The sequence below is a fragment of the Strix uralensis genome, chromosome 7, assembly GCF_047716275.1.
Source record: "Strix uralensis isolate ZFMK-TIS-50842 chromosome 7, bStrUra1, whole genome shotgun sequence".
In the NCBI taxonomy this organism is placed as follows: Eukaryota; Metazoa; Chordata; class Aves; order Strigiformes; family Strigidae; genus Strix; species Strix uralensis.
Genome location: NC_133978.1, coordinates 20,448,909 through 20,476,235, shown reverse-complemented (window position 1 = coordinate 20,476,235; position 27,327 = coordinate 20,448,909). Strand labels below are relative to the sequence as shown.

Genomic DNA, 27,327 nt, shown 5'->3' with positions numbered 1-27,327 from the left:
AGGAGATGAGACAACAGGAATCCAGTTACCTCTCCCAGAACTCCCAACAACCCCATATTTCTTCATTTCAATGAAAAACTCCAGCCGGGAGATATAAGAACAGACACATAGAAACATCAAAGCTGTCAAATTTCTTATTTACTTCATTACTTGCAAAGCAATCAGGTGGGAGAATTCTCCCTCCAGAGTTTCGTTTATGTTGTCCAAATCTCATGATATCAAGCAATAATTCGTGGGCCAATAGCCCCTCTGTTTGCACATGCTAGAGTGGAATTGCTAAGCCCTGAAATTAGAGCCACATGCTGCTTCAGCTGGCATATCAAGCACATAAGGAACTCATTCCCTGGACCCAGGCAGCAGCTGCAGTAAAGCAGGGACATTTACAGGGAATCTGTATGTATTTCAAAGTCATACCTATTCTCTAGCACAATCCTCAGAAGCATCTCCAAGCAGAAGGCAGCATCCTCTTCATCATATGTCTCCTCATCAGGAGTCACAGAGATTAAAGCCTAGAAAAGCCAGGAAACGTTTGTGAATCACAAGCCCCCAAAACCGGGGGACCAACAAGTGAGGTCCAACAGAATGCTTTGAGTCTGGGCAAAACTGCACTCCACCGGCTGGTGAGGTCATGCACAGTCAAAAATGCATCAGATAGAGGTCATGCTAAATATATGGAAAATTATTTTTTGTTAATTATACAATATGAACTTAAAAGATGTTAAACTCTGACAAAGTCTCTCAGATGGAGAGGAATTCTGAGAGCCAGCAGCTTCCAGCTAAGAATATGTGAAGCACAGAAAAGGCAGACATACCTAGGAATGACTACAAATATTGTAACTGTCCTCTTGAGCCATCTGCTTGCATATGAAGGGAGAATTCCTGACATAGTAAGGGTAAGAGCAGAATGTGCCCCGGAACGGAGATGGCACACAAAAACTGAGTCACCACTTCTCCAAGAGCCAGCAACCAAGGTTCTGCTTTAGCTGTTTTAAGTATTGTTCTTTGAGGTTTACTCACTTACCATCTTCATTTTGAAACTCAAAACCTTTTCTTCTGAACCACTGCAGCAAGCCTTGATAAACAAACCTTTCCTTTGTTTTAGACAAGTCTCAATAGTGTCATGGGCCCTACTGATGAAGGCAGTGAATTGCAATTACAGCAGCCTGAAGGGAAAGGCATTTGCACTTTAAGGGGCCATGGAATTAGGCAACACCCACTGCCAGCCCACACAGCATCCCTGCAAGGGTTGACTGCACTATTTGCTTTTGGAAATGGTGAGCAGCAGCCAGATTCGTTCCACACCCCGGAGTGGTCTCAAACTTCACACTAGCTTGACAAGCCACTACCAGAACCAGGTAACTACTCTCCCTCAGGGAGAAGAGCTTCTCTAGCCCAAAGGCTAGTGCATCCAGCCTTATTATGTCTCCCACAGCAGCCAGGTACCACACTACCTAGGGGCACACAGTCAAATATTTCTGCACAGCTCTTGCCTCTGAAGTGGCCTTTTAAAATGCTCTCATTAGGCTCATGGCACACCAGAAAAGTTGAAAAAGCACAACCTATAACTTAAGCTCCTAAACGGAGCTACTTCCAACACTTACTGTGACCTCTTCAAGGCTTTTGGAACCCATTCCACAACTTAACATATTCCTCTACTACTAAAGCAATTGTGGCTGCCTTCATAGAAGTTACATGTAACAGCTGAACTACTGACTGGTTTCACAGCCCAAACAGGTCCACAATCTCCTCTGGGGACAGAGGAGCTAGGTGAGCGCACAGCACATATCTACGATCATGCACTTGTTGCACTCCCAGTCCAGTCCCCAGCCCAGCATCTCTCTCACCTTCATGAGTTCCTGGAGGGATTCAAGTTGGAGGAATTTGCTTTCTGTGATCAGCTTCTCAGGATCACACTGCTGCAAAAGACAGAAAAAGAAGACTGTGCATCTGGGGAATAAAGGCAGACAAACATCCTCCAGAAACACAGCTTGTTCCCAGGGTAGATATGGAGAATGGCTGCAACACAATTAGCTGGAGGATAACTCCTGCCAGATAGTTCACTCCCTTAATATCAATTAGCCCTATAAGACTTGATCTGTGCTAGACAGATTTTAACAGATAGCTCCTTACTCCTTAAAAAGGGGCCTCTGTCCACACACTGCTCAAACCCCAGGTTCAGATTCTGTGGACACCATACACCTTAGGACTGTCTTGGAAAAGAAAAGTCATTTGAGAATTTATTAATTTGTCCTCAATTATAGGATTGTGATGTCAAGGGCAGATCCCAGCTTCTTGTGCGTAATCATTCCTATTTTCATGTGTTATACATTTGTGCATAACAGCACATAAGACCCTTCAACTGGCAATGCAGATATGCTCCACTGCAGTTTCTTACAATTCCCAAGTCCTCTGGAACCTGCAAAACTGCCTAGAAGCATGCATATTTATGTTCCTGTTTCCTGTTATCCACATAGTACTGTCACCACGAACAAAAGCAAGTCCTTTTACAGCCTGTATGTTACCTTTATGCATTCCAGAGCTGTTCGCTTTGCCTCCTGTGTCTCTGTAGATGGCCCCCTCATACCAGACTGCTCTGTCCCACTGAGGGTGAGCCAACTAACAAAACTCAGCACTGTAGATTCACCACTACAAATCAAAAGACACCAGCATCAGCAAGAGAACAAGAAACCATAATCTATTATTGTCCAGCATTGGTCAAAAAAGGACTGTCTGGGCCATCTGAACCACTCACCGGTTAGATGGTGTCTCCTCACGTTGTAGATAGATTTTGCCATTAGGATCCACAAAGTCTTCGACCTGGAAGACAAACCAGAACATGTATATGATCAATTGTCTACTACTTTGTAGCCTGTTGGTGTGGGGTTTTTTTGGTTTCCCTGCCCCCTGCTCCGTAATGTTGCACTTAGTATTGAAACACTACACCCAACCATCCATGTGCAGGCAGTCAACCTCAGCTCTTCACCCCCTCACCCCTCCAGTAAAGGATCACCCCCATCTGGTAATGCCAATGCTGTACTCTAATACTTCATGCCCATAAACATGTCCCTCTTCTGCACAATATTCAAAATCTGTTCAAGTAAGATGAATGCTGGAATTTCTCAAAGCCAACGAAAAGTAAAGTGAGAAAAAATGAAACCCTGTGAAAGAAGCTGAAGCCTGCACATAACTTGAGAATTACACCCTTTGCAAACTTTCTAGCTCTGTATGTCTTTACCAAAGCCAGGTCTCTGCAAGAGAGCTCTCCTCCTCTTTGAACTGGTTCTATGAAAAGCCAGCTTCCCACTCCCCTACTCTTCAATTACCCATGGGCTGGCTATTATTACCTCCACCATGGCCTTGGGCAGCAGCTCTGCTCGGAAAAGCTGTAGCATGGCCTCCATGATGTTTTTCCAGCCCTCCCGCAGAATGTCACCATGGTGATGGGCCAAGTGAAACACAGTCTTTGCTGCAATATGGGCCTTGGGATTACTTCCAAAAACAGCGGGCAGGTTCTCAATAGACTGCAGGAAAGAAGAGGGGGTGGCAGTCAGCAAGAGATGTTTTCTTTTCAACACAAATTAGGGCAGACTGTTCAGAGCTGGTTACGGGAAAGACAACAATTCTGTGTACGATGCTTGGATAACTCCTCAGCTCATATTCACTTTGCACAAAAACAAGGACAAGATGGCTTACCTGATACAAGCTGAATCACTGAACCACCTAGACATAAGCTCTCCAAGAATGACAACTATAGAGAACCATTTTGAAAGTGCTTGCTGAAAAATCACTAAACACTAATTTATTCTGCTATGGGAACTCATTCCAGGATCAAAGCCTTCTACAAAAAGTACCACATCTCCTCTGGAAGCAGCAATTACTCCTCTCTACTGTTAGAGAAGGAAACTACAGCCAAAAGCATTACTGACTTGCAAAGCTACTCCTACCACTACTTAACAGCAAGATTCAAAGTAAGAGTGATGAACCCTGACATACAGTCTCTACCAATAATTGCTGGATCACCATTCCTCATAATCTGTTCAATATACTCACAGCTTTTCAAAATACAAAAAAAGTATTAAGTCATTTAAACCAACCAAGTATATGCTGCCAAAACAAGAAAATCCCAGCAACCATGTGAGCTAGTATCAGACACTGTAACATGCTCCAAATTTCTGCAGTTTAGAGATGGCTTTGCCACTCTCTTGCTTATGTGGATAAAAACCATACTTATTCCTTCATCCAGAAAGGAAACAGAAGACAGGAGATAGGATGGATTGAAAATGTGGCTCTTCCAATCTCAGACCTGAAGTTCAAAAAACCGAGCTCTAGCTTCAGCCAGACTGCTGGCAAAACTTATCAAATTGGGTCTTTGATCTAGAGCTTAACTCCATTAGAAGTGCCAATCTGGAAGTCTGGCAGAAATGTGACAACCAATTTGTTTTTTTCCATTGTTGCTATGGGGAAACCACACGAATACATACATCACTGAAGTCTCAAGAGTGCAAACAGCAATATGTTTGGTTTTTCACTGTGGCAACAAGCCACAACCACTGAATTAAAACAGAGGGATTTTGCTACTACTTATACACTGAGTCAGTATGAGTCTTAACTGTGAATCAAGAAGTGGGGCACTCACACTTCTTAAACCACTTAATCCCCTTCCACGTTCCCTTCCATTCCTCCTCTTTCAACCAAAGTGGCCATGCATAGCAATTGCAGTGCTTGGCGAGGATGCCTGATCACCACATGATCCAACCTGTGAAGTGACTGGCACCTAAGTGACACTTTGATGTTCTTCCCTTGCTTTCTAACAGTTGCTCTTTGTTTTGTCTCCTCAGTCCCTGAAGACAGCCCCTCCTTCTCCCCTTCCACCAGACTGTGTCTCAAATATTTGTTCAGTTGTCATATTCCACTACTGTCTCCCAAGCCTTACAGGAATTTAGGACAGCAGAAAGTAATTGGTGTACTTGGAATCTGGCCAAAGATAAGAACTCACAGCCTTCTTCAAATCCAGAACTCCCTGATTCTACATCATCACCAAGACATGCTTGCCTAATTTACAGACCTCAGACTCCTCCAGATTTCAGTCTCACAACTAGATAGGATGCAGCTGGCAATAGCTGGTGCCTCTGAGGGCTTAGCCTAGTTGCTTCTACTGTGTAAATCTGTGTCAAACAGTTGTTTCATGGCAGACATTCCTCTGCTTGTATTATCTATTGGTAGTCTTGAGGTCTGGTATGCCTGGAGAGGAGCAAGTATTTCATCTTTACTGTTGTGAGCTGTAGAGAAAGAGGGAATCTAAAGCAACCCCACCACTTGGGATTTCTTTGTCTTTTAATAGTCAACTTGGGACTTTTTCACTGCTACCAACACCAGAATGCAAGTCACACAAAACGCCCAGTCCAAACAATTCCATTTCCCTGCAGTCTAATTCCATTTACTGGATTAATCTGCAGGACTGTTCCCTTTCTGCTATCCCTTTAAGGGATTTAAAAAAAAAAATCACCTGTCTTGGCCTTTTTACTCCCATGCTTTCAGTCTTGAATGACCTTGTTTTGCTTTTTTTTATGTGTGGCAATTCTATTCTGCTCACTGTGGGTCTTGCACTGCTTCTCAGAGCAATGCTGTGAGATTCTTTGTGAGTTCTGACCCTTTAAAAGAGTTGCTGGTGTCCCCTCCTTAGCACAAAGCATGGTCTGCCACACAGTGTCTATCAAACACCTTGGAGTAAAAACAGGCTGATGCTGTAACAAACAGATTTGGGCAAAAAAAAAGCTTACATCAACCACTATACCATGAGTTTATTCTCACAGTACAATCCACGGAAACGGTCTTTAGGGCTTGCCAAAAGTGGGGCTAACAGCCAATGTTATTACCAGATTCCACTCACCAACTGACAATTCAGAGCATTTGCTTTTCTAAGCCCTTTATGCTTGGGTGGATGCAGAGTCCTCAAACTTTGGAAGAACAGCTCACAAAACAGTCCCTCCTGGCACTGCACAAGCCCTATAACTAAATATGCATTTCAGCTATTGAATAAACTTGCTTGGGATCATGGATGATCACTGTCTTGATCACAGGGAGATCTAAGTCTCCTCCGATCAAGTAGATGGAATAAGCACTTCTACATCATGGCATTCTGCTCTGCACAAACTGCCACTTGCGAGTGAGTAGAAGGAAATTTCCATATTTCAACCTGTCCTACAGAAGTCCTGCTTCACTACATGCTTTTCATTGCCTCCTCCAGAAAACTCTGAGCAGGGCCTGATAGATTATCTACAGACACTGTGATAACTAAAATTATTGCTTATCAGAGGAAGAGAACTCCTATATACTAAAAGCCACGCTTCTTTCCCCTCCTTGCAAACTTACCTCACTGCTAAGGGCTGTAAACTTGCAGAGAGAAATTATGAGATTGTCAAACACATCACTAAGGCCATAGTGAGCAGAAATCATTGCACATTTCCTGAGGAAGGAAGAAAACAGAAAATAATGTAATAAGTCAGCACAGACAATTCTGGCTACAGGACAGTAAATCAGAGAGTCTCTCTGTTGACATTTTAGACCTTCCTCTCCACCCACTCATAATGAATGCTGATGTATAGAAGTTTACTATTATCCCTCAGTCTCAATCCTCATCCATAGATCCTGATATTGTTCTGTGCTGATGCAAGGATCAGTTTCAAGAAGTGAGTCTAAACAGACAGACCGCTTGCATCTGAGCCAATATACCTCATGTCCTATCTTGACATAAGACAGAGTTGCTGAGATTGGTGGTAGTGTTGAAGGTCTAGTTTCCAAGAGATCATGGCTACAGCACTATACTAACAGAGCTTTAAAACTATGCTTAAGGCATCATTTGGTCTGGATCTAAGCATGACCAAAGATTGTTCCAATACAGTTTCTCACAGATAGCAAGTTTTTTGAATACTGGTCATCTGGAAAAGAAAAAAAGAGAAAAAAAATCCCACATCCCATTCAGCCACAGCTATGGCCTCATACACGAAAGGTTTTGTTCATATACAGGGATTTTGCCAGCATCACTATGCACGTTAAGAGTGACTTCTTCCCCTCACTTCTAAGCAGCACAGCTATGTCAGCAGGTCTTTTAAATGAAATACATACCCCAGGCACTTTGATTTACTACCACACAGCAGTCAAGCCAAACTGTGAGTGGCAACCAGGAGAAGCCAAGATGGAATGAATCAATACAAATGACAAAACAAAACTAGAGGACCACAGGTCACAATAAAAATGCTTTTCAATTGCTAGGAAAAGTAACAGTTGATATTCACTGTGATGTCTCTAGCAGGTCAACAGGAGACAATGGCCACCCTAACTCTTCTGGGTCTTCATGAATGCAAGAGTTACCTGAAACCAGAAATAGCCTTCTGGATGATTGTTTCTTCTAAGCTTTTGTCAAAAACATAAGAAAGTGCTGCAATGGTTGGCCCCCACGTCATGGTGAAGAGATCATGGTCATAGCTTCCGGGAGGCACATGGAGGAATATTCCCTCGTCAGTGGCACCACGATGTAGCAGGACATTCCAGATATAGTTTTCCTTCACCAGGCCTGTCTGTTCTTCTGGCATCACTATCTCATCATTTCTACAAGGGAGGAAGGCAGAAAGGTTGAATTTTTCATTCTGAGCCAAACCTAACATTTACACAGTGCCTTTCATTACATGGTCCCAAAGCTAAGCGATACCTACTCTGGTGTGATTTTGCCAGCTCCTGAAACATTCTATTTTCCTAGGCCTGCCTGCTTCCCCTGCCCCTCTTTGGTATCTCGGATGTAAAGTCTGGTGGTTCTCAACAGCACCCAGCAGCAACTGTGACAGGACAGTATTGAAGAAGCAGCTACCTAACACTACAAGTGCAAAACGCAACACATACTGCAGTTACATGATGGGAAGTTTTAGACAGCACACTGGCATAGCTTCATCCCCCCATCCCAACTCTCACCCTGTTAAGAGTGCTCTACATATCTCATTACTTCCAGATAAAAAAATTGTTATACCAGTGCAGTCAACAGCAGGTATGAGTACCTTTGTGTAAGAATAATGCAAATATTAGTATTATGCCAAGATAAAACAAGAAACCAAATATATGATGGGTGATTCCTAACCAGGGTAGCACAGCTCCTTACTCTAACTGGATAAGGCTATACAATAATAAAACAATTATGATTAATGCCAAGTAGTACTTGCAATCCCAGGTTAAAATATATCAAGCATAAATATGTACTCCCTAGACTTCAGTAACATTGCACAAGGTAAAGCCTCTGCAAATGACCAACTAATTGAACATGAGTCTTGAATGTACTAAGAATAGTAGATTGCAGCCGATCGGAAAAGTAGAGGTCTTTCAGCAACAATCAAAAAAAACCTGTGCTTCAGTTGCCAAAGAAGCAATTTTCATATGCTAACAACAACTATAAAACCCCCTCTTGATTTATGCATAAGAAATAAGCTCTTCTCAGTTTCCGGTGCCTGCATATTTTGACAAGAGCAATCATCACTGAAATTATATAGGAAAATATGTTTGCACCTGCATATTTTGACAAGAGCAATCATCACTGAAATTATATAGGAAAATATGTTTGCAGTCAATAGCTTGTTTTTTCTGAGAATCCATATTTGATTAATATTAACGGAAGCAAGTGAATGGGTTTACTTGTTAAGTCTCAGGAAATGAAACTGTGCTCAAAAGTGAAATGCTGAGATCCTGAAGAGATCATGCGCTACTCTGTACAGATTACAGTCTGATTTTTTTCCCCCCTAATAATACAAAGAAAACAAACAGTTCATCAATCTCAACTATGTCACTGGGGCAATCTATCTGAGATGGAGCAATACTGAAATGATGTAACAGTTGTTTTAGCCACAGAACATACTGAAAAAGCTGAAGTATCTGGTGAAGGGAGGATAAAGGGGGATAGACTGGGACAGAGGCACTAGATAACAGAGATATGAGGATATTCTCAGGCTACTACTCAAAACATGAAGAACACCCTCAGGGAAGAGAGACCAATCAAAACTAGAGCTCTATTTGAAAGCTAGAGCTATCTCTTGAAGAATTTCTAGATACCCAGTACAGGCAGCATTCCCACCTTCCCAGAGAAGGCTCAAAAGGGAGGGTCAGCCTAATCACACTGCCCTGCTTCCAGCCTGAGCCACTGCAGATTGAAACCAGCTGAGAATCAGTCACATCCTGTCTCCTCAGAGATGTAATCCTCTCAGCTTCAAATTGGCTGGGCCTGGATTTACTGATAGGCTAGATTTCTGAGCTATTTTTAAGATCCCCACCCAGAGCTAGTCTGCGCACAAAAGGGTCTCAGCCACCAGGAATTCTCCTCAAATACTGGTCAGTGTGCCAAGAGCTTCAGGGACAGCAGAAGAGATTGGTGCTGACAGCAGCCTCATATGAAGAGCTCAAAAGGAGAACATATGAAACTGAGACCTAGACATGTTATGTCAGGGCACCAGTGCTGTCCTGGGGATGAGATACTATCTCTAGCACTACATAAAAAGTTCTCAGGAAGTCTAAAGGCCTCATCTGGAGAACAGAGCCTTCTTAGATAACACATTTCACATATGCAAAAGAATGGCTGAGCAAGATCTGCATGTGGATAGAAGTAATGTATTTTTTAACTTTAGCTTAAGCTCTGTGGATTAAAATACCAGGGCAAGAATTCAAAGATACAAGTCCAGTGCAAACACTGTGACAGGCTTGTTACCGCAGCCCCACATGGAGTTAGAAGTTGGTCTGAGGAAAACGGGCACGTGATCGGTGAGTCTCTCTCTGTACTCTCTAGAGGTCTCACACACCAAACAACTCTAGTTTGCTCTCTGTATACAAAGACATGTCAGGTTGATTCTTACTTGATGGCATGGTACATGTCTTCCAGTATGTCCTGTTCAAAGTCTTTGCCTCCATTCACACCTTTCAGGTTCTTCCGAAACTCCTGCAAAAAGTTACACCAATATTAATTCCTAATATCTCCAGCTTTAACTGCTTGGCTAGAATCAGTGCTCCACTTGTTTTTCATGGGATCTGGAGATTTTTCTGCATTCTTTAACATGTAGCCTCAAAGTTCAAAAACTAAATGCTATGCTTAGTGGCAGTAGTGTGCAGTAACCCCTGTCTCTGCTCACACGAAAATAATGGAGACACAACATAACATGCTTAGCTGAGGCTGGACATCAGAATGACAGGTCTGTACCACTGCATTGACACTCAAAGGACTTGAACTTTCTAGAAGCCCACAGTGGTTCAACAACCTTCCCATTCTTACTATGTCTTAGGATACAGTTTGCTCACATACACAAGCCTCTTGACAAACTTGGCAAGTTGTCTGCTAAGCTAGTATTTCTTTAGACTTGCCCCTTGCCCACAGCTCCCCTCTCCAACTGTACTCAACTTCTGTGCTGCGCACTACCTTGTTAGGTACATGAGTGATGAATGCCAGGGAAAAAAGCGAATGCCATTGAGATAAAAACATGTACTACATTGCTATCAAAACCAGAGAAGACGGGTGCCTACAATGGTAACACCCACCTCCAGAGTCATTGGGACATTCTGCTTGCGGACATTATGGTTGTGCTGATCAGTGTTCAGCATAATAACTGCATAGGCCAGGGCAAAGCAGGCATCACTATTAGCAAATGGGGACCCATTTGATTTCTGAAAGGCAAATGAATGCACAAATTAGTCCTACAGGAACAGCAATATCAGTGACCAAAGACAGGCATTTCCCTACCCACAGTACTGAATCACCTCCGGGACAAACAAAAACCCCAGGCTGTGGCTCCAGCTTCTGAACAGCACCCTGGATATCTATGTGCCACTGCCATCTCCTACAAAACAACAGCTGCTGCCTGCAGGGCACAGTAAGCTTATATAGGCAGTTTGATCTGACAAGTCCATCACGGCAAGCGGATGCAAAGAAAGAATGCAGTTTTGAGCTTTCTGCCCACCAAGTACACACCCTCCAATGTTCTGTGAAGGCTTCCAACAGTCTCTGGATTACAGGTGCCTCTCCTGGTAATCTGAAGGCCTCCAGATAAAGTCGTAAAGCTTCATCTAGCCTTAAACCTTGGAAGCTGAAAGTCCTGCAAGAAGAATGAAATGCAATGAGAAACTGAAACAGGATGGGAAAGGTAGGATAATCTTAGTGACTACAATCTTGTTCGTTTCAGCATCAGAATACCAGATTTCACAGAGAACAGACAGTAAAGAGGGGAGGGTGAGGAGAGAAGAAATATACCATGAATAGGCAAAAAACAGTAAGAGCGAGTCAACAGTCCTACAGGTGATTATGTATGTAATCATCTCTCCAGTCTTCACAGAGACTGGCCCTACTGAAAGAAGCTCAGATATCATAGTATAACACATATCTAAGATGTTACCATAATCAAGAGATGCACAGAATTAAGGCATGGTGGTACACAGAGAACCAAGGGATACAAATCCGATGCCTCCAGGAACTACTGTTCTACTGCTTTTTTTAAATCACTGAACTCTTAACTTCCACCCCTTTCTGTTTAAAGAGATACAGAAAGATACTCACCCAACAAAGCTTTCCAGTAAGTCTATGTTCTTACGGTCACTCACAAATTCCCCAATCATCTTTTTGTCCAGGCGAGGATTTTCCCGTAGCCACCTCGCCACCTCATTGTTGTCAATGGGAGTGGCAAGGAGGTTCTTTTCCTGCAGAAACTGTATCCCTTTCTTTGGCTTTTGGTTGAACTGCTCTGTGCCGGTTATCAGGAGCTGAAGGAGACATTCTGATAATTACAAGCTTGAAGTGCACTCCTTACTTTAGATTGTTCTTGGCATTTGAACAAAAAGCAAAGTAGAAAATAGATCAACCTCAGCATAATCAAGTTTATTGTACTGTGTAATCCAGCATGAAGGCTAACCAAGGCCAGAAAACCTACATTCAGCACAAGGATTGGCTATCAAATAATACTGGACAGAGCAAGCATGAGTTGCTGTCTTTGAAAAGCTTTGACATTTCACTGACCAATTAGCCCTGCTACCCCAAATACCTCACCTGCTGTCTCTGATGAACCCCAGACATGTGTCAAGATCAACTCTACACAGTTACAACAGCAGCACTGCTCCATGCCCTCTTCTGTCCTCTCTGGCTCCAGGCTATTGTACTCTACCTCACTGCCAGGAGACATGCAGCAAGAATCCTTGGCACTTATTCAGCAGGTGCAAGGAAGGAATGCTGCAAAAGCTTAAACTAAGAACAAGAAAACATTCTGCTAGTGAGACATGATCCCAGGAATATCTGGTATTCCAGCATGATAAGGCTATCTGTAGGCTGGGAAGAGCAAGTGCATTTCTGAAGGGAAGTCAACTACTCTGCCCTGCTTGATTCTTATTTTAGGAAAGTACCACAGCCACAGTGTAATAAAGCACCTTACTAAAAAAGGGTTAACTGAATGTTCTTGGTGGTGTTCAAAAAAACTAAAAGCACAAACAACTGTATGAACTTTACTAAGGCACCAGAATAAATGTCAAGTTCCCTGTTAGCTCCTATCATGATCAAACTGCTAGCAATGACCTAGTGAACTAAATTCGTGACCATCATGATTACTAGCTCCCCTGTGTTTCTCAGTACCTCAGAAGCCACCAGCCTGAAGAGACTGTATGATGCTAGCAGCTTTCTGTTCAGCTCTAAATTCTGTAACCCAAGCCCTAGGGTATTTTATGGACTGGTTATATTCCTTAAGACTACCTGAAAGGAGACCAGACTGCTGGCTGTTTGCACTGCATTTATAATCATGTCAGTCCTATGCTTCTGAGCTTCTGGTCATTGACTTTGGAAACATTGAAGAAAACTTTCCATTTGATACATAGTTTGTTTTCTGCTTTTTTTTAGCTTTTCCCTCCTTCCCGTTGTGGTAATGCTTAGTACTTCAGAGGTTAAAGGAAGCAGAACACACTGGTGCCATGTCAGCATCAACATTGCTCAAGCTGAATGCTTTGTGTGCTCTGTTTACATGCTCAGAACAAAACCATTAGCAGATCTAGGGTCAGGAAGGGATTTTCCCTGGGCAAACTAACAGATTTATGAACATCTTTCTGACCTCTGCTGTAGTGTAAGGCACTCTCCATTTTCTAGGACCACCTGGAACTTTCTTTAAGGAACTCTCAGCCACCTGCAATGATCTTGATTTCTTCTAACCTTGCTTTCCAGCACAGCAAAGATGGAGCATTATTACAAGTTTTCCATTACAACAGTGGAAGCACTATGCAAGCTCCCTTCTCAACAATGGACTTTCACACAAAGTCCATCACCAAAACTGCCACGAAAACTGGATTTGATGCAAAGCAAATGGTTACAAATGAAATAGTAACTAAATCAATATTCATTTCTTAGAAATTAGCTAATGCCAAAACTTGGTGATTCCTTTGAAGACTCTGCTGATGGTCACTTCCCCCTCACTGTTCTTGTGGCTCAGGAAGATGGTTAGCATTATCCCACTGCAGCACTCTGTTGTAGGTAAATAACCAACTTCCTAAGCACTGCAGAAGACTTTCTAGAGTGAAAGCAATGCCTTAAATTACATTCAGATCCAGAGACTGCCAGAGTGGATCACAAAGCACAGATTAGTATGGCAGTAGAAAGAGATCTGAGGTACTTCCTTCAGTATTTTTGTTTAAGTAAGTTTAAACAAATATAACCACCAGCCTCTTACAATAATGTGAAATAAAACTACCTACGCTGTAGAGAGAAGTCAGAAGACTTTTAGTCAGGTACAAATCAAAAACCTTCCTCTGTACCACCAACGAATAGTTCAGACATTAACTTATTTTCTGACTATATTATCTGGCTCCTTATCCCACAACTACTACGGCCACTCATGTTTCATCCAGAATAAATGTCATTTCCATATTGAAATTTAGTAATCTCTCACTTCCTAAATAACCTAACTACCTCATGTTGTGCAAAAAGAACAAAATCTGTACAAAGCCCATCCATGAATGAAAAAAACCCCACAAAACCAAAACCAAAAACCCAATCAAAAAAATACAGTCCTGTGTAACCCATAGGGACTTCAGCTATCATATTCGTCCACTGTCTCTGGAGGTGAACAGGCAGGCCAGTACTTGATGACACAAGACAGCAGATAAATACAAAGCCATCAGCATGGAGCCTTTGTCAACACTAGACCTAGACTGGAACTACTCAGGGAATGGAAAAGCTGTACAAAGTTTAGACTATAACTTGGATTAATGAGGTTCAAGGAAACAGACATCTAGACAAAGAATGGCTTTGCAACAATCAAGACAATCTTTTCAGTCATACTTAAGATAAAGCAAACATGGGAATAAACAAATCAGAATAGCAGGCCTCTTGGTATACTCCCCATTTACAGCTTTGATAAGAATAGGGAATCCACCATTTTTGATGAAAGTACCCTATCATCTCCATATAATGCAAACTAGATTCAGCAACTTTCCCACCCAGAAATCAGATGGACCTAGCTTACAAATTGTGCCACAAAATTTCTCCAACACCTCTTGCAACTTTTAGCACAACTAAACCACAACAGATAATAATCACTGCTGTCTCCGCAGTGCAGCAGGATTTTCAGCAACTGACTATTTAATTCTTATCAGCAGAGACTAGAATTTAAGATTTCTGAGATATGATCAGTCATGCAAAGCTCACATGGCATGGGAAACAAGAAGATCACTCAAAGATCCATTTGTAGTATATTCCAAATCATACCTTCTTTTTGTTCTTTATCTGCATAAGTTCCTGAGGGCTTGGAAGGATACAAGAAAATCGAGTAGGCTTCCTGGGGATACTCTTCTCAGCTAGAAAGACAAAGCATCATTACAGTCAAACCTATTCCCAGAGTAGCACTCAGCCCACTATAGTGTCCTATCACAACTTTCAGTCATGGAGTCTTGCTGCAGTGTGCTGCCCTGCAAATGGCAGTCACACTCCTACTATTTGATTAATACATTCCTCTCAGCCACATCTTCTTCGGCATAATTGCATAGTAGCTTCTTCTGCTGGACAATTTCACACACCCACAAGATTTAATTTTCTGGCTATTTTGACTACCTACATTACTGATGCCCTGGAGAGCCCTTGACTACCTTAAAAATAGTAAGCACTGGTATGAATTTCACACACTTTTGCCCCAAACTGACCCACGAGATCTAACCCCCTCCCCAGAAGAAATGCAACAGTTAGTAGGCATATATAGCACACATACAATAAACAAATATTCAGCACATGCCTCCCTCTAATTTTGAACACACAATAGCTACAGTGGTCTATAGCATAGCAGGACCAGTCAGCAAATGTCAGGACCATTCTCAGCATATACACTCTCAGAATGCCAGGGTACCGTGGAGACTATTACCTGCCTCACTTCCTCCTTCCAATTCCATGCAGCCCTCCTTCATCTGGTCAGCCATAAGGCATCCACTGGTGGGAGGACATGCCCCAGCTGGCTCTGAGGCTGCACTGGAAGATTTTCCCTCACTGAGTACTCGCTCATTATCTGTAGAAGTGAAAAACAAAAACAAAACCCCCACACAAACAAATCCATAAGCCAAGGAAAAAGCTAGTAACAGAAATAATGAACTGACCACTCTAAACTGAACATGTGCTTATTCAAAGGAGTTCCCCTCAGTAACTGTGATTCCTCAGTATCTTCAGTATTTTGTCTATATGAATTCCATGGCATACCCTCTTTCTGTTGTGACTGCCAGTCTTGACATGGCCTTTATATAAAGCTTCATGAGGGGCACATTTAATTATCTGTAAATTTTGCAAATAGCAAGGTTATTAACATCAGTGTGTAGTTATAAAACATGCAACAGGAAGACTGAAAACATATGTTTAAGGAGCTTACTATGTCAGCTACCAAAATGAGATCTGCAAGTTGAGCACAAGACTAAGGTTAGTATCAAAACATCAAAGAAAGGGGTCTTACTATTGCTTGTTTCTTTGGTGCTGTTCATGGTTTCTGGTCTGGATTTGACAACTTCCTTCTCTTGCTGATGTATATTACTCAGCACTTTGGCCTTGCAGTGCGCCTCAGTGCTATCTATCACTGTCAGCAACGCTTCCAGAGACAGCAGATGGACAGTATACAGCTGTCCGGAAACTGGGAAGGCATTCTAGAAAATAAAATGCAAGTATTAGTCAACTTTCATGCCTCTCTCACCATAATGGGGGAAGGAAGTTTCCCCCACAGCTGGGGAAAGCCTAAAGCATAAAACAGAACACCCTAAATTTTCACACAAAGCTTTCTAGCACATACTTAACAGTTTATCTGCTCTGACATTATTAAAGCATCATGACTACTCTTTTCCCTTCTGCTTCCAAACATTAAATGGCCTTCTTCATCTCTACAGACTACTCAGTCCGAATCTTTCGACCACTCCTTCAGTTCTGCATCTGCTCTTACCCTTGTTCTGAGTTACTGGCTGCCCCTTCGGCGCCCCGCTGCTCCCTCTCTCCCTTCCCCCTGCCTGCTGCGGCCGGCAGCCCCCTGCCCGCGGTTCAGCACCTTGGAGAGCAGCTTCGTGAGCTCCTCGAAGAGGTTGGCGCAGTAGTAGTCACAGTCGTAGTTAATGTAGAGCTCGGTCACGAAACTGGGAATCCTCCACAGCTGAACAATGGCTTCCAAAGCCATCTCCTTCATTTCATAGGGCATCTTTGGGTTTTCCACAGTGATAATTTCCATCAGCTTCTTGACATACATCTGGCAGAAACACAGGGCAGCTCAGTTTAAGGAAAGAAAAAAGAAAGCAAGACAGTGAATAGCTTTGAGGACTACAGAAATAGATTTAAGCTTCACCCTTCCATATGACACTCTATCTTTAATGATGGCTAATTCTGAAGGAGATTGTAAAAAGGTTTCAAATAGTTCTACCATTCAGTGCACCTGGACCTACCATTCCAAAAAAAACCAGTATGAAGGCAGGCAGTGCAGTATAAAGTCTCAAAGACATTTTATTATCCCACAAGAAAAGGCCTACACAGCCTACCCACAACCCACTGTGTCATTTGTACAAAGGTAGATTGATATTTAAACTGTATCTTACTGCCTAGCTATATGCATTTAACTGAAGCCAAATAAACTATTACTACGCACCCAATGATACTCAAAAAAACTCACCTCCAGCTGGAATTTCAGATACTCTCTCATGCTCTCAAAGAGAAGAAAGCACACCCTGAGGGAGGCTGCATATAGATTGAGCCGTTCAACACTCAGTAGCTGAACAAAAAACAAAAAAGCCCTTTAAGAATTACAAAGGCTAGTCATTACGTGCTATAAGCAGCAGTACTGTAGCACTGCAGGCATCACCTGCAACAGCCTTGAGATCCACACGTTGCCTCCTATAGCAATGGTATTTAAAAACCCAATCCCTTATTCAACCTCCTGGTCTCACTTTTTGCTAGTGAGGACAAATATACCTAATCTCCTTCTGCTTATGATAACACTTTTCCCACTACAATTTTGTTCTTTTGCCAAGTCCACAGATCCTCTTAGTGAAGAAAGAACCTGGGAGAAGACAGGCCTCTGAGATGGCCCTTGTGCACTTAATAGCTTGGTACTCCAAAGGTTCTGCCCACTACTGAGCTGGTAACTTGCATCCATAATTACCTCAAAAACAATTACATCAAAACATACTGTTATCCCACAGTAACAGGTCATTCAAATCATCTTCATCCTTCTTGGCCCTGGTCTGAAGAAAATAGCACATGACCACCTCTCTGACTTTGCAACAGCACCGTTTCACCGGTGCAATTCAGAAGTCTCCTTGCAATGCAGCAGAGAGGTTATCTGAAGACTGTGACCTGCCAAACCTCAGAATACTAAATTCTAATAGACTCTGATGCAAATTAATATCTGACTCTCCAGCGCCATACGCCATGCTAGCATAAACCAGACTCACTTGAAATAGGTGCCGGCACAACTCCTCCTTCACAAGTCCCAAGAGGGACTGGCAGTTTGCAATGGGTGATGACTCCAGGGCAACAGTTAGCAGCTGCAGCCCCATGTGGATCATCACCTCTGAGTTGTGGCGGTCATGAGGGTTGGTGAGTGAGATAAGAAAGCGGAACAGCTCTCTAATACATGGTAGCCCGTATGGGACCAGCGCTGCCCCTAAAGGAAAAAGAGAGATTAGCACTCTTAACTTTGCTTTTGCTTTTTGTGGGTGCCTAACAAGTGTTACAAATGAAATTGTTACAGACCACTGAGGAACAGGAGCTTATCACCCTCTTAGCAGAAAGTGAAATAGAGCAGTGGAAAGGAGGAAGGACTTTAGCAACACTGCCCACCTCTCACCTTCTTTTTGGGAAGACTGAGTAAAACGTACACCTCGGGGATTTACATAGTCCATATCATGAACTGAGGCAGAGTCAGAATGTTCTGCTACAGATGTGCACTCCTCTAGGACCTCAGGGATAGACTCGACAGAAGCTGACTGGATCTTCTCCTCCCTCAGACTTTCATTCTTCATTGATATCAGTCATTTGAGAATGAAAGAAGCAAAACAAGAGTTAACAAGCATTAGACAAGTTAAAAGAAAGGCTTATTTGTTCAATGTTCATTCAGAACTATTAAAACTACACAGGTCACTGATGGAAGAGGAGCAGGAAAACAAAATTTAATAGCAAAGAGTGCCTCTGCAGCTCTGAAATGTTCCCTGTAGCTCTAACTCATCCTCTCAACAGTATTAATGTTGAAGGGGAAGTGGAGACAACATGGAGGAAAACTTACTGACAAAGGCCTTGGTTCAGGTTTGTTATACTTCACAGCAACACCAATGCACATGCACAAACACCAACAGCTAAATTTCTAGAAACTCAAGTAAATTGTTCACTAAAGACAATAAAATGAGTTCTGCAGATTTCCTCTGTGTTTCCCTCTAACAATTTCTCCTTTAATTAAGGTTAATGGCATTGGCAGGAGTACAACTAGCTATGTAGGTGCACTGTTGAGCTGCACAGTTACAATTACAGAGCCAAAAGGGATGGGCTCAAGAGAAAACAAAAACTGAATGCTTGTGAATTTACAAATCACTTACAGTGAGGAATGTTTTATTCTGACCCTAAGTCTTGAAATAGAATATATGACCAAAGAGAGAGACAGAAAGAGAGTAAGTGAGCTAAACCAAAACCTGATTATGCTGGGACTCGGAACTTTTCTTTCTAAGTTATATCCATGTACCTGGAGTTCAGGCTGATTTTGATTTTCAGTGACTTTGGCCTCATTGGAAGGCATTCCTGCATTAAGTCCCAAAGAAGCAACTTGGTCTAAGTCTGTCAGGTCTTCCTTGGAGGTAGTCTGTGAGGACAACTCCAAACCACTGTCTGTAGCAGGGCTGACCACAGATGAAACATTTTCTGAGCTCCCAGAGGAGCTGGGAGAAGGAGCATCTATGAAAGTAACTCCACTTGCTGATGAGAAACAGAAGCAAAAAGATCAGTATTATTCTGTCCCTCAACCACAAATTCATACACAGAATACAGCAACAAAGAATTACTTTGATCACTACTTCATACTACAAATGATCTCAGATAGTTATGCATTAATGCAGAGATAGTAGATAAACTAAGCTCTTTTGCTAGGTATTAAAGAATTAAATAGATGAACAGGTGAGATACTAGCAGTTCTCCAAATTAAAACACAATAGTTGGAATCTGACAGAGTCAGCAAATAAGGTAATTCAGATAGCTCAAGGGTGCAGAGGGTTTCTATAAATAAGAAGGAATCTGAAAATAGTCCAAAAAGTGTACTTTACTCTTTGATACAACAGCATAACCACTTAAAGACTTGCATCAAGAATTAGAATGACTATTCCTTCAAAGTGAAAATTTTAACTGGATTGAAAGGCAGGACTTATTTCTTTAATTCTCCCTAAACAAATGGAATTGCAATAGAACTCAAATGGGTCTGAAACAGCAGTGAAGGATTTTTACTATTTCTAAATATGAGACAATTCTCCAAGAATCTAAGTTTTCCTTTAGAAGAAACCCACATATTTGCAGCTCTCACAGTTCTGAGAACCTAGAAAATGTAAAACAAATATTTAAAAAGATATACTGTGGGGCACAGTAATAATGGCACAAACCAGAATTGTTATGAATTTACATGTGAAATGTGTATGTTTTTGCACAGTACTGTTCTATTGCTTACTTGATTTTTGGAAATGTCTTAAATATGTAGCAGGATATTACTTGATTTTTAAGAAATGTAACAGAATACATGATCAGTTTTGCAATCTTCTTCACTTGCTAAGCCAAGATTCTGGCCTAAAAAGCACCATTACTACATTACCTAGCACTACAAGGTCAGAGTTAATGACATGCTTTGTAACACAATTCAACTTTCTCTTTAAAATGTTACAGGAGTTATAATGCTGTTTAACAGAATTTAATACCTATTTGAAAATTTAAATATAATGATGATTTATGTAGAGATAAGTTCTCATCTGGATGGATGTTCTGAGTTATATACAATTTGATCGCATTTATTATTTCCTTGGTTTTCACCAATCATGCTGTTGTGTAGACACATATTTGGGATCGTTCACACTACACTGAATAGTTTCCTGTGACAGAGTAAGTGTCAGAACTAGGTATTTTACACAGCTGTTGTTTCTATTTTCCTGTCTGCTTCCTTTCACTGTTAATGTTTATGTCTGAGCCACCAAAATGTTCCGTGCACAACAGAGTACTTTGCAGCCAGAGGGACTCATTTATCCAGAGGAAAGCTTAAAACCAGTTATAACTGTTTAGTCTACTCCTATACAACAACAGAATATGAAATCCCCCCCCACATTACACTCTTGAGCTCACAGCAGTAGTCACATACTGTGTCACTTCTGCAGGCTGAATCAAAGCATGTGAAAAAGGATTCATGCGTATGCCCATTAGTTTCCTGCGAACAATCCCCTTCAGGTATTTTTGCTGTTCCCTCTACTTTTTTCCCTGCATAACTCTTCATGCCTTTTTACCATATCAAGACCTCCATTCTCCCCATAACAGTTGTAAGTGCACCTCGTATTTCCCTGTCCCTTAATAAGCATAGCCTTTTATTCAAATTTCATGGACTGCAGGTGCACACTTTCAGTCTTTACATCTGTAGTGAGAGATGTGTTCATTCACCCATCCTTGATCCCAAGGTTTCTGCACATCCCTCAGTTCCACCTGTGTATTTTCACCAGTCACACTTTGCTCTTCCCTCACTATCACCACATCTGCACCCTTTAGCACACCCTTCAGGAACACAAGAAAGAATATGTCACTTAAGTCAGCAGTCTCCTGCTGCAGGAGACCTCGTCCCCAGTTCCTTTCCCCTTAGCTCTACTCTTGCCAGTGTTCTTGTTTTAAATCTCTTCCATGTACCTGCTGCACCCTCCAACTCCTGCGCACCACATGGCTGTCTATAACCTCAGCCACCTCTCCAGATCCTCATTCCCTTTTGTACAAACTACCTCATAAGGCACACTGAAGGCAGAGAAATGCTGTCAAGTTAACCACAGGACCGTGCTTTCTTCCACCAATAAGTACTTCATCTCCTTCAAACTCTTTCTCATGGACCTGAAAAGCTATGATATGTTTTATTGCTCTGAGTCAGTCACTGAGAAATTAAAAAAATCTAATGCAAAACAACATGTTAAGAGAAATGCAATAAAGACAGATTCCAAAACAGCTCTAGAATGGATGCTGATCTCTGGAAACAGATTTCAACTTACCTGTAGTGTTACTAGCATTAGCTGCTGGTTGTTCTGTCCCAGGAGAGACCTTAGTTACATGACGAGGAGGCCTTGGTGATCTCTTCTGCTTTTTCCATTTTGATGATTCGCTCATTCCTCCAGCTCTCATTTTCAACTGAAAACCAGTAATCATTAAGAATATCAGTACAGCAAAACCACATAGCACAATGGATTATACAAGCCAACCCACAAAGGCTGTCTCAAAACCCTCAAAATCAGGCAACAGCACTTAAATATATCATACAAATTAATCAGCAAGTCAAAATCATGCAAAACAGCCCCTGACTCCCCACTACCAGCTTATTAGCCAACACTCCATGCCTGAATCAAGCGACAATTTACTGCAGTTACTCTGCTATAATATATACTTAACAGTTCAATTACCACAGCACTCCCTCTTCCCTATCAACACCTCCTAGATTTGCATTAGGATAAAGAATTCTTTTAGACCTGCAGGCACATCTCAAATCTCTTCACTTTTGCCAATGTTTCCAGACTTCTAAAGGGCACCAATTAAAGTATATAAGCAAGTACTAATCAGGTTTGATGTTCAATTAAAATTTCACCATCTATACATGAAGGCTGAGAAGGAAGCCTGAGCACCCAGTCCCACGTTGCAGCCTGCAGCTCTGTCACGTATCTCTTGCCTCAATTCACTCTTCATAGCAATGCCGTGTTCACTTTCCTCCAGATATCTTTCACTATTAACAACTGTTTCTCTAACACTTCACTCACTCCTGATACATGACGCATTGCAAATACCACCCTAGTGGTTTAGAAACAAACCATATTCTGCTTTCACCTGCCTTCTGTCATTACTGCTCTTCAGATCTAAATCTAAGCTAACCCTTGACATCCTTCTTGACCAGGATCCTATTTCTAGTTCTCATATAGATCTTTGATTGGGCAAAAAAGATTCACAGCAGGAGCAATGCAGACTGTGTGGCACTTGCTGTAGTGTGCTGTTATTGCAGGCACACACAGATGCTGCAAAACCTTCTAAAAACAATATTTAGTCACGTGGACAATTGACAATGGCAGACCTGAAAACAGCTTTCTTCTAAAGCAAGTGCCTCTAAGTGCAGGTTTGCACTTACTCTTGGGTTTGGTAGCTGCAGTCAGCTTTTCTGATGCTGTCAGACCTCTCCAATTTGGGGTGAAAATTTAACCACTGAACAGATACCTCACATGTAGTGGAAACCATTCAGCAAGACTCAGTACCAATCCCTATTTGGTATTCTTCTTCGTAAATTTATCCCAGTTAAGTTATATTTTAGGCTATAATATTCCTTATTTCTTATATCCCTAGTATCAGATTCAAATTCTCTAGAAGACAGCAATATTCTTTAGTCTCTTCCTTTTTCTGCAACTTGACTCCTTCCAGCTACTACTCTTCTTAAATGCCAACAAACCTTCTAGGTTCTGCTACTGTTTTTCCATCTATTTCCTCTTTCCAGCTAGAATTCTAACTTGCTGTACATGACCTGTAATTTTTCTCATTTAAACAAAGCCTGTGAAAATGTTATGTCCCAGTGCAGTAAACCATTTGTGTAGCTTTTCTTTGCACCACAAATTCTATTTGTTTGATGACTAATTCCCAAGTTTTAGCTATGCTACAGTTTCCTTGAGCTTGTTAATTAACAACAGATTCAGAATTACTTTGCTCGTTATTTCTTCCAGATTTTGCAGTAAGAATCTCCTTCTAAATCACAGCTTCTGTCAAGCACTTGTGACAAGCACACAGCTAAAAATAAAATTCTGTAGATTTCAAAATGTTTTAAAATAGATCACAATCTTTTCATGTAAAAATTGTCAGCGCTCTCATCTTTCCTATTCACTACTTCACAGGGCTATGTAAAATCACAGAATCATAGAATACCAGATTGAAAGGGACCTCAAGGATCATCCGGTCCAACCTTTCTTGGGAAAAGCATGGTCTAGACAAGATGGCCCAGCACCCTGTGCAGCTGAATCTTAAAAGCATCCAATGTTGGGGAATCCACCACTTCCCTGGGGAGATTATTCCAATGGCTGGTGGTTCTCACTGTGAAAAATTTCCCTCGTGTCCAACCGGAATCTCCCCAGGAGTAACTTGCACCCATTACCCTTTGTCTTTTCCATGTGACTCCTTGTAAAAAGGGAGTCTTCATCTTCTTTGTAGCCACCCTTTAAATACTGGAACATTGTCATAAGGTCTCCCCTAAGTCTTCTCTTCTCAAGGCTGAACAAACCCAATTCTTCCAGCCTTTCCTCACATGGCAGGCTTCCCAGTCCTTTGATAATCTTTGTGGCCCTCCTCTGGGCCCTCTCCAGCCCATCCACACCTTTTTTGTATAGCGGGGACCAAAACCAAACACAGTATTCCAGCCTATCCAGGTCTTCCTGGAGGGTGGCTCTCCTTTCCAAAGCGTCCACTTCCCTACTCAGTTTGGTATCATCGGCAAATTTCATCAGGGTTACCTTGATCCCATCATCCAGATCACTTATGAAGATATTAAATAACACTGGACCCAATAGCAATCCATGGGGTACCTCACTTGTGACAGGTTGCCAGTTTGAAAAAGCTGTTTAACACCACTCTCTGGGTGGGGCCTGTCAGCCAGTTCCCCACCACCACACAGATCACTTATCTAGACCATAATGCATGTTTCTCTAGGAGGAGGCTGTGGGGAACCATATCAAAAGCCTTGGAGAAATCCAAGTAGCCAATGCCCACCGCTTGCCCCACATCAACCCAGCAGGTTACTCTGTCATAGAAGGCGATGAAGTCTGTCAAGAACAATTTGCCCTTGGTGAATCTGTGCTGGCTTTACCAATCACGTGCTTCATATGACTTGTGATAGACCCCAGGAGGATTCCTTCTATAACTTTCCTCAGTGACTGAAGTAACACTGATGTGTGTTATCTTTTCATTATTGTCAATTCCTAATGTTTCACCTCTATTACCTTTCCCTTTCATTTCATTAAAGGCTTAAGCTGCTAATTAGACCAGGTAGTTTTACTTTACCTACTAACTATTCTAGAAATAGCCATATTTATTTCTTCTCCCTTTTCAGTAACCATAAAATAAAATATGAAGACTTATGGTTTTGTGGTGGGTTGACCCTGGCTGGATGCCAAGTGCCCAACAAAGTCGCTCTATCACTCTCCCTCCTCAAATGGACAAGGGAGGGAAAATATAACGAAAGGTTCATGGGTTGAGATAACAACAGGGAGAGATCACTCAGCAACTACCATCACAGGCAAAACAAACTTGACTTGGTGAAATTAGTTTATTACCAATCAAATCAGAGTAGGATAACGAGACAATAAAAACTAAATCTTGAAACACCTTCCCCCACCATCCCTTCTTCCTAGGCTTAACTTTACTCCTGAGTTCTCTAACTCCTTCCCCTCAGTGGCACAGGGGATGGAGAATGGGGGGTGTGGTCAGTTCACCACCTGTTGTTTCTGCCACTCCTTCCTTCTCAGGAGGACGACTCCTCACACCTTGCTCCAGTGTGGGGTCCCTCCCATGGGAGACAGTCCTCTACAAACTTCTCCAACATGAGTCCTTCCCATGGAGTACAGTTCTTCATGAACTGCTCCAGTGTGGGTCCCTTCCATGGGGTGCAGTCCTTCAGGAACAGACTGTTCCAGCATGGGTCCCCCATGGGGTCACAAGTCCTGCCAGGAGCCTGGCTCCAGCATGGGCTTCCCACAGGGTCAGCCTCCTTCGGGCATCCACCTGCTCCAGTGTGGGGTCCTCCACAGGCTGCAGGTGGAGATCTGCTCCACTGTTAACCTCCATGGACTGCAGGAGGACAGCCTGCCTCACCACGGGCTGCAGAGGAATCACTGCTCCGGTGCCTGGAGCACCTCCTCCCGCTTCTTCTTCACTGACCTTGGTGTCTGCAGAGGTGTTTCTCTCACATTCTCACTCCTCTCCCTGGCTGCAGTTGTGCAGGTTTTTTTTTTTTTCCACTTCTTAAATATGTCATCCCAGAGGCGCTACCACCATCACTGATGACCTTGGCTTTGGCCAGTGGTAGGTCTGTCTTGGAGCTGGCTGGCATTGGCTCTATCGGACATGGGGGCAGCTTCTAGCAGCTTCTCACAGAAGCCACCCCTGGAGCTCCCCTGCTACCAAAACTTTGCCACACAAACCAAGTACAGGTTCATTGCACCAAACTACTTCAAGTAGGAAGTAAACCTGGAAGCATTATGTGTTAAACCCAGGAAGGTCTGTTTCATATAATTTCAAACAACAGACTTTGTTTCTAGCTACTATATCCTGTTGCCATGATTTGCCAGGTAAAAATTTACTAATAAAAATGGGAGCAGGGTGCGCAGAATTGAATCAGTAAAATGAATCCAAGATACTGCTATCAGCTAACCATGTTGTCCCCTTCCTTTTACCCTCAATCATGCTCCTGAGAAACAGGTAACTTTAGAACCATCCTATCAGAAGGTTCAAGCTCTCAATTTAATTACTATTTCTGACGTTCCCTTTCACACCAAATACCATCTCAGTTCAACAGTAGCCCTTTCAAAAAAGCACTTTTCCTCAGAGACAATATCCATTTTTAGTGATTGTCCTGTACTTGGCATTAATTCCAAGATTCCTCCTCTTGAGGTTCATAAGACATATGCCCATCTTCCATCATTTTGATGAACCTGTGTCATCTTTCAGAGACTGAGTCACAACAGCTTCATATGGATGGGAAACCATTTAAGTCAGGCAAGCAACAAGATTCAGTTGATTTTTGTAGAATCCCAAACATTTAACCAAAGTATAAATCATTCAGACAAGAATCTAAGTTTATTTGTGTTTTTTTGTTGTTTTGTTTGTTTGGTTTTTGGTGTTGGTTTTTTTTTAATGACAATTTAACAGACAGGTGAGATTACCCAAGTAGGTCTTTTCCATCTCGTAACATCCAGTATTCAACATTCTACACAAACAAGTATCCTTTTATTAGAATTACCTTCTAGGATTACCTTCCATATAATTTTCCTGCCCCCCCCCCCCTTTTTCCTTTTGCTATCACCTATAAATAAGAGATAGCAAACTACAATGACAATTGCATAGCTTGAAAAAATTGCAGAAGCAAACAGAAATGCGTAATAGAAATGTTTCACCAGTGTCAAGGGGCTTTATGTTGGGAATTCTAAAACAATACATGTATCAAAGGACAGCAAAGTAACATTTTTCATTCTGTATTTTGCATTGAATTAAAAGGTAACAATCCCATGACTTCTTGCTTTTAGCAAAAAAATGTAAAAAAAACTTGCGCAGTTGTTCTTTGACTAAAGGAACTAAGTTTCTAATGCTTGTTTTTACCTTCAATACCAAGGCATTTCCTGATTTCACTAGAAAGCTTCATTGCATGTTAACAGGCTGAGATTTTTAAACCTAAGGTTGCCTTTTTGACTAAATGCTCCAAAGAAACGGTGTTTAATAGATCATTAAAATAACCTGAATTTTAAGCATCATCTAAAACTCTCCTTCCCTCTCCAATGCTCAGTGATATTATAGTTGCATTAGTTTTCTAATGTCCTTCAGATTAGATT

The 27,327-nt window shown here is 42.0% G+C and overlaps 1 protein-coding gene across 7 annotated transcripts in view; it reads right to left on the bottom strand.

Annotated features, from left to right (window-relative positions):
• The window catches only part of GBF1 (golgi brefeldin A resistant guanine nucleotide exchange factor 1), a 111,376-nt gene that overhangs the window by 9,166 nt on the left and 74,883 nt on the right, over positions 1-27,327 (bottom strand). For all 7 annotated transcript variants that reach the window (XM_074874756.1, XM_074874757.1, XM_074874758.1 and 4 more), the window contains 20 exons: positions 21,757-21,892; positions 19,227-19,456; positions 18,342-18,510; positions 17,947-18,158; positions 17,166-17,264; positions 16,554-16,748; positions 15,975-16,161; positions 15,399-15,539; positions 14,753-14,841; positions 11,573-11,775; positions 10,991-11,114; positions 10,561-10,686; positions 9,885-9,967; positions 7,372-7,608; positions 6,373-6,466; positions 3,345-3,521; positions 2,753-2,817; positions 2,523-2,646; positions 1,845-1,916; positions 415-509 (listed from right to left, as the gene is read on the bottom strand). In XM_074874756.1, the coding sequence (XP_074730857.1) occupies positions 415-509; positions 1,845-1,916; positions 2,523-2,646; positions 2,753-2,817; positions 3,345-3,521; positions 6,373-6,466; positions 7,372-7,608; positions 9,885-9,967; positions 10,561-10,686; positions 10,991-11,114; positions 11,573-11,775; positions 14,753-14,841; positions 15,399-15,539; positions 15,975-16,161; positions 16,554-16,748; positions 17,166-17,264; positions 17,947-18,158; positions 18,342-18,510; positions 19,227-19,456; positions 21,757-21,892 (2,858 nt within the window). The remainder of the gene's footprint in view (positions 1-414; positions 510-1,844; positions 1,917-2,522; positions 2,647-2,752; positions 2,818-3,344; positions 3,522-6,372; positions 6,467-7,371; positions 7,609-9,884; positions 9,968-10,560; positions 10,687-10,990; positions 11,115-11,572; positions 11,776-14,752; positions 14,842-15,398; positions 15,540-15,974; positions 16,162-16,553; positions 16,749-17,165; positions 17,265-17,946; positions 18,159-18,341; positions 18,511-19,226; positions 19,457-21,756; positions 21,893-27,327) is intronic.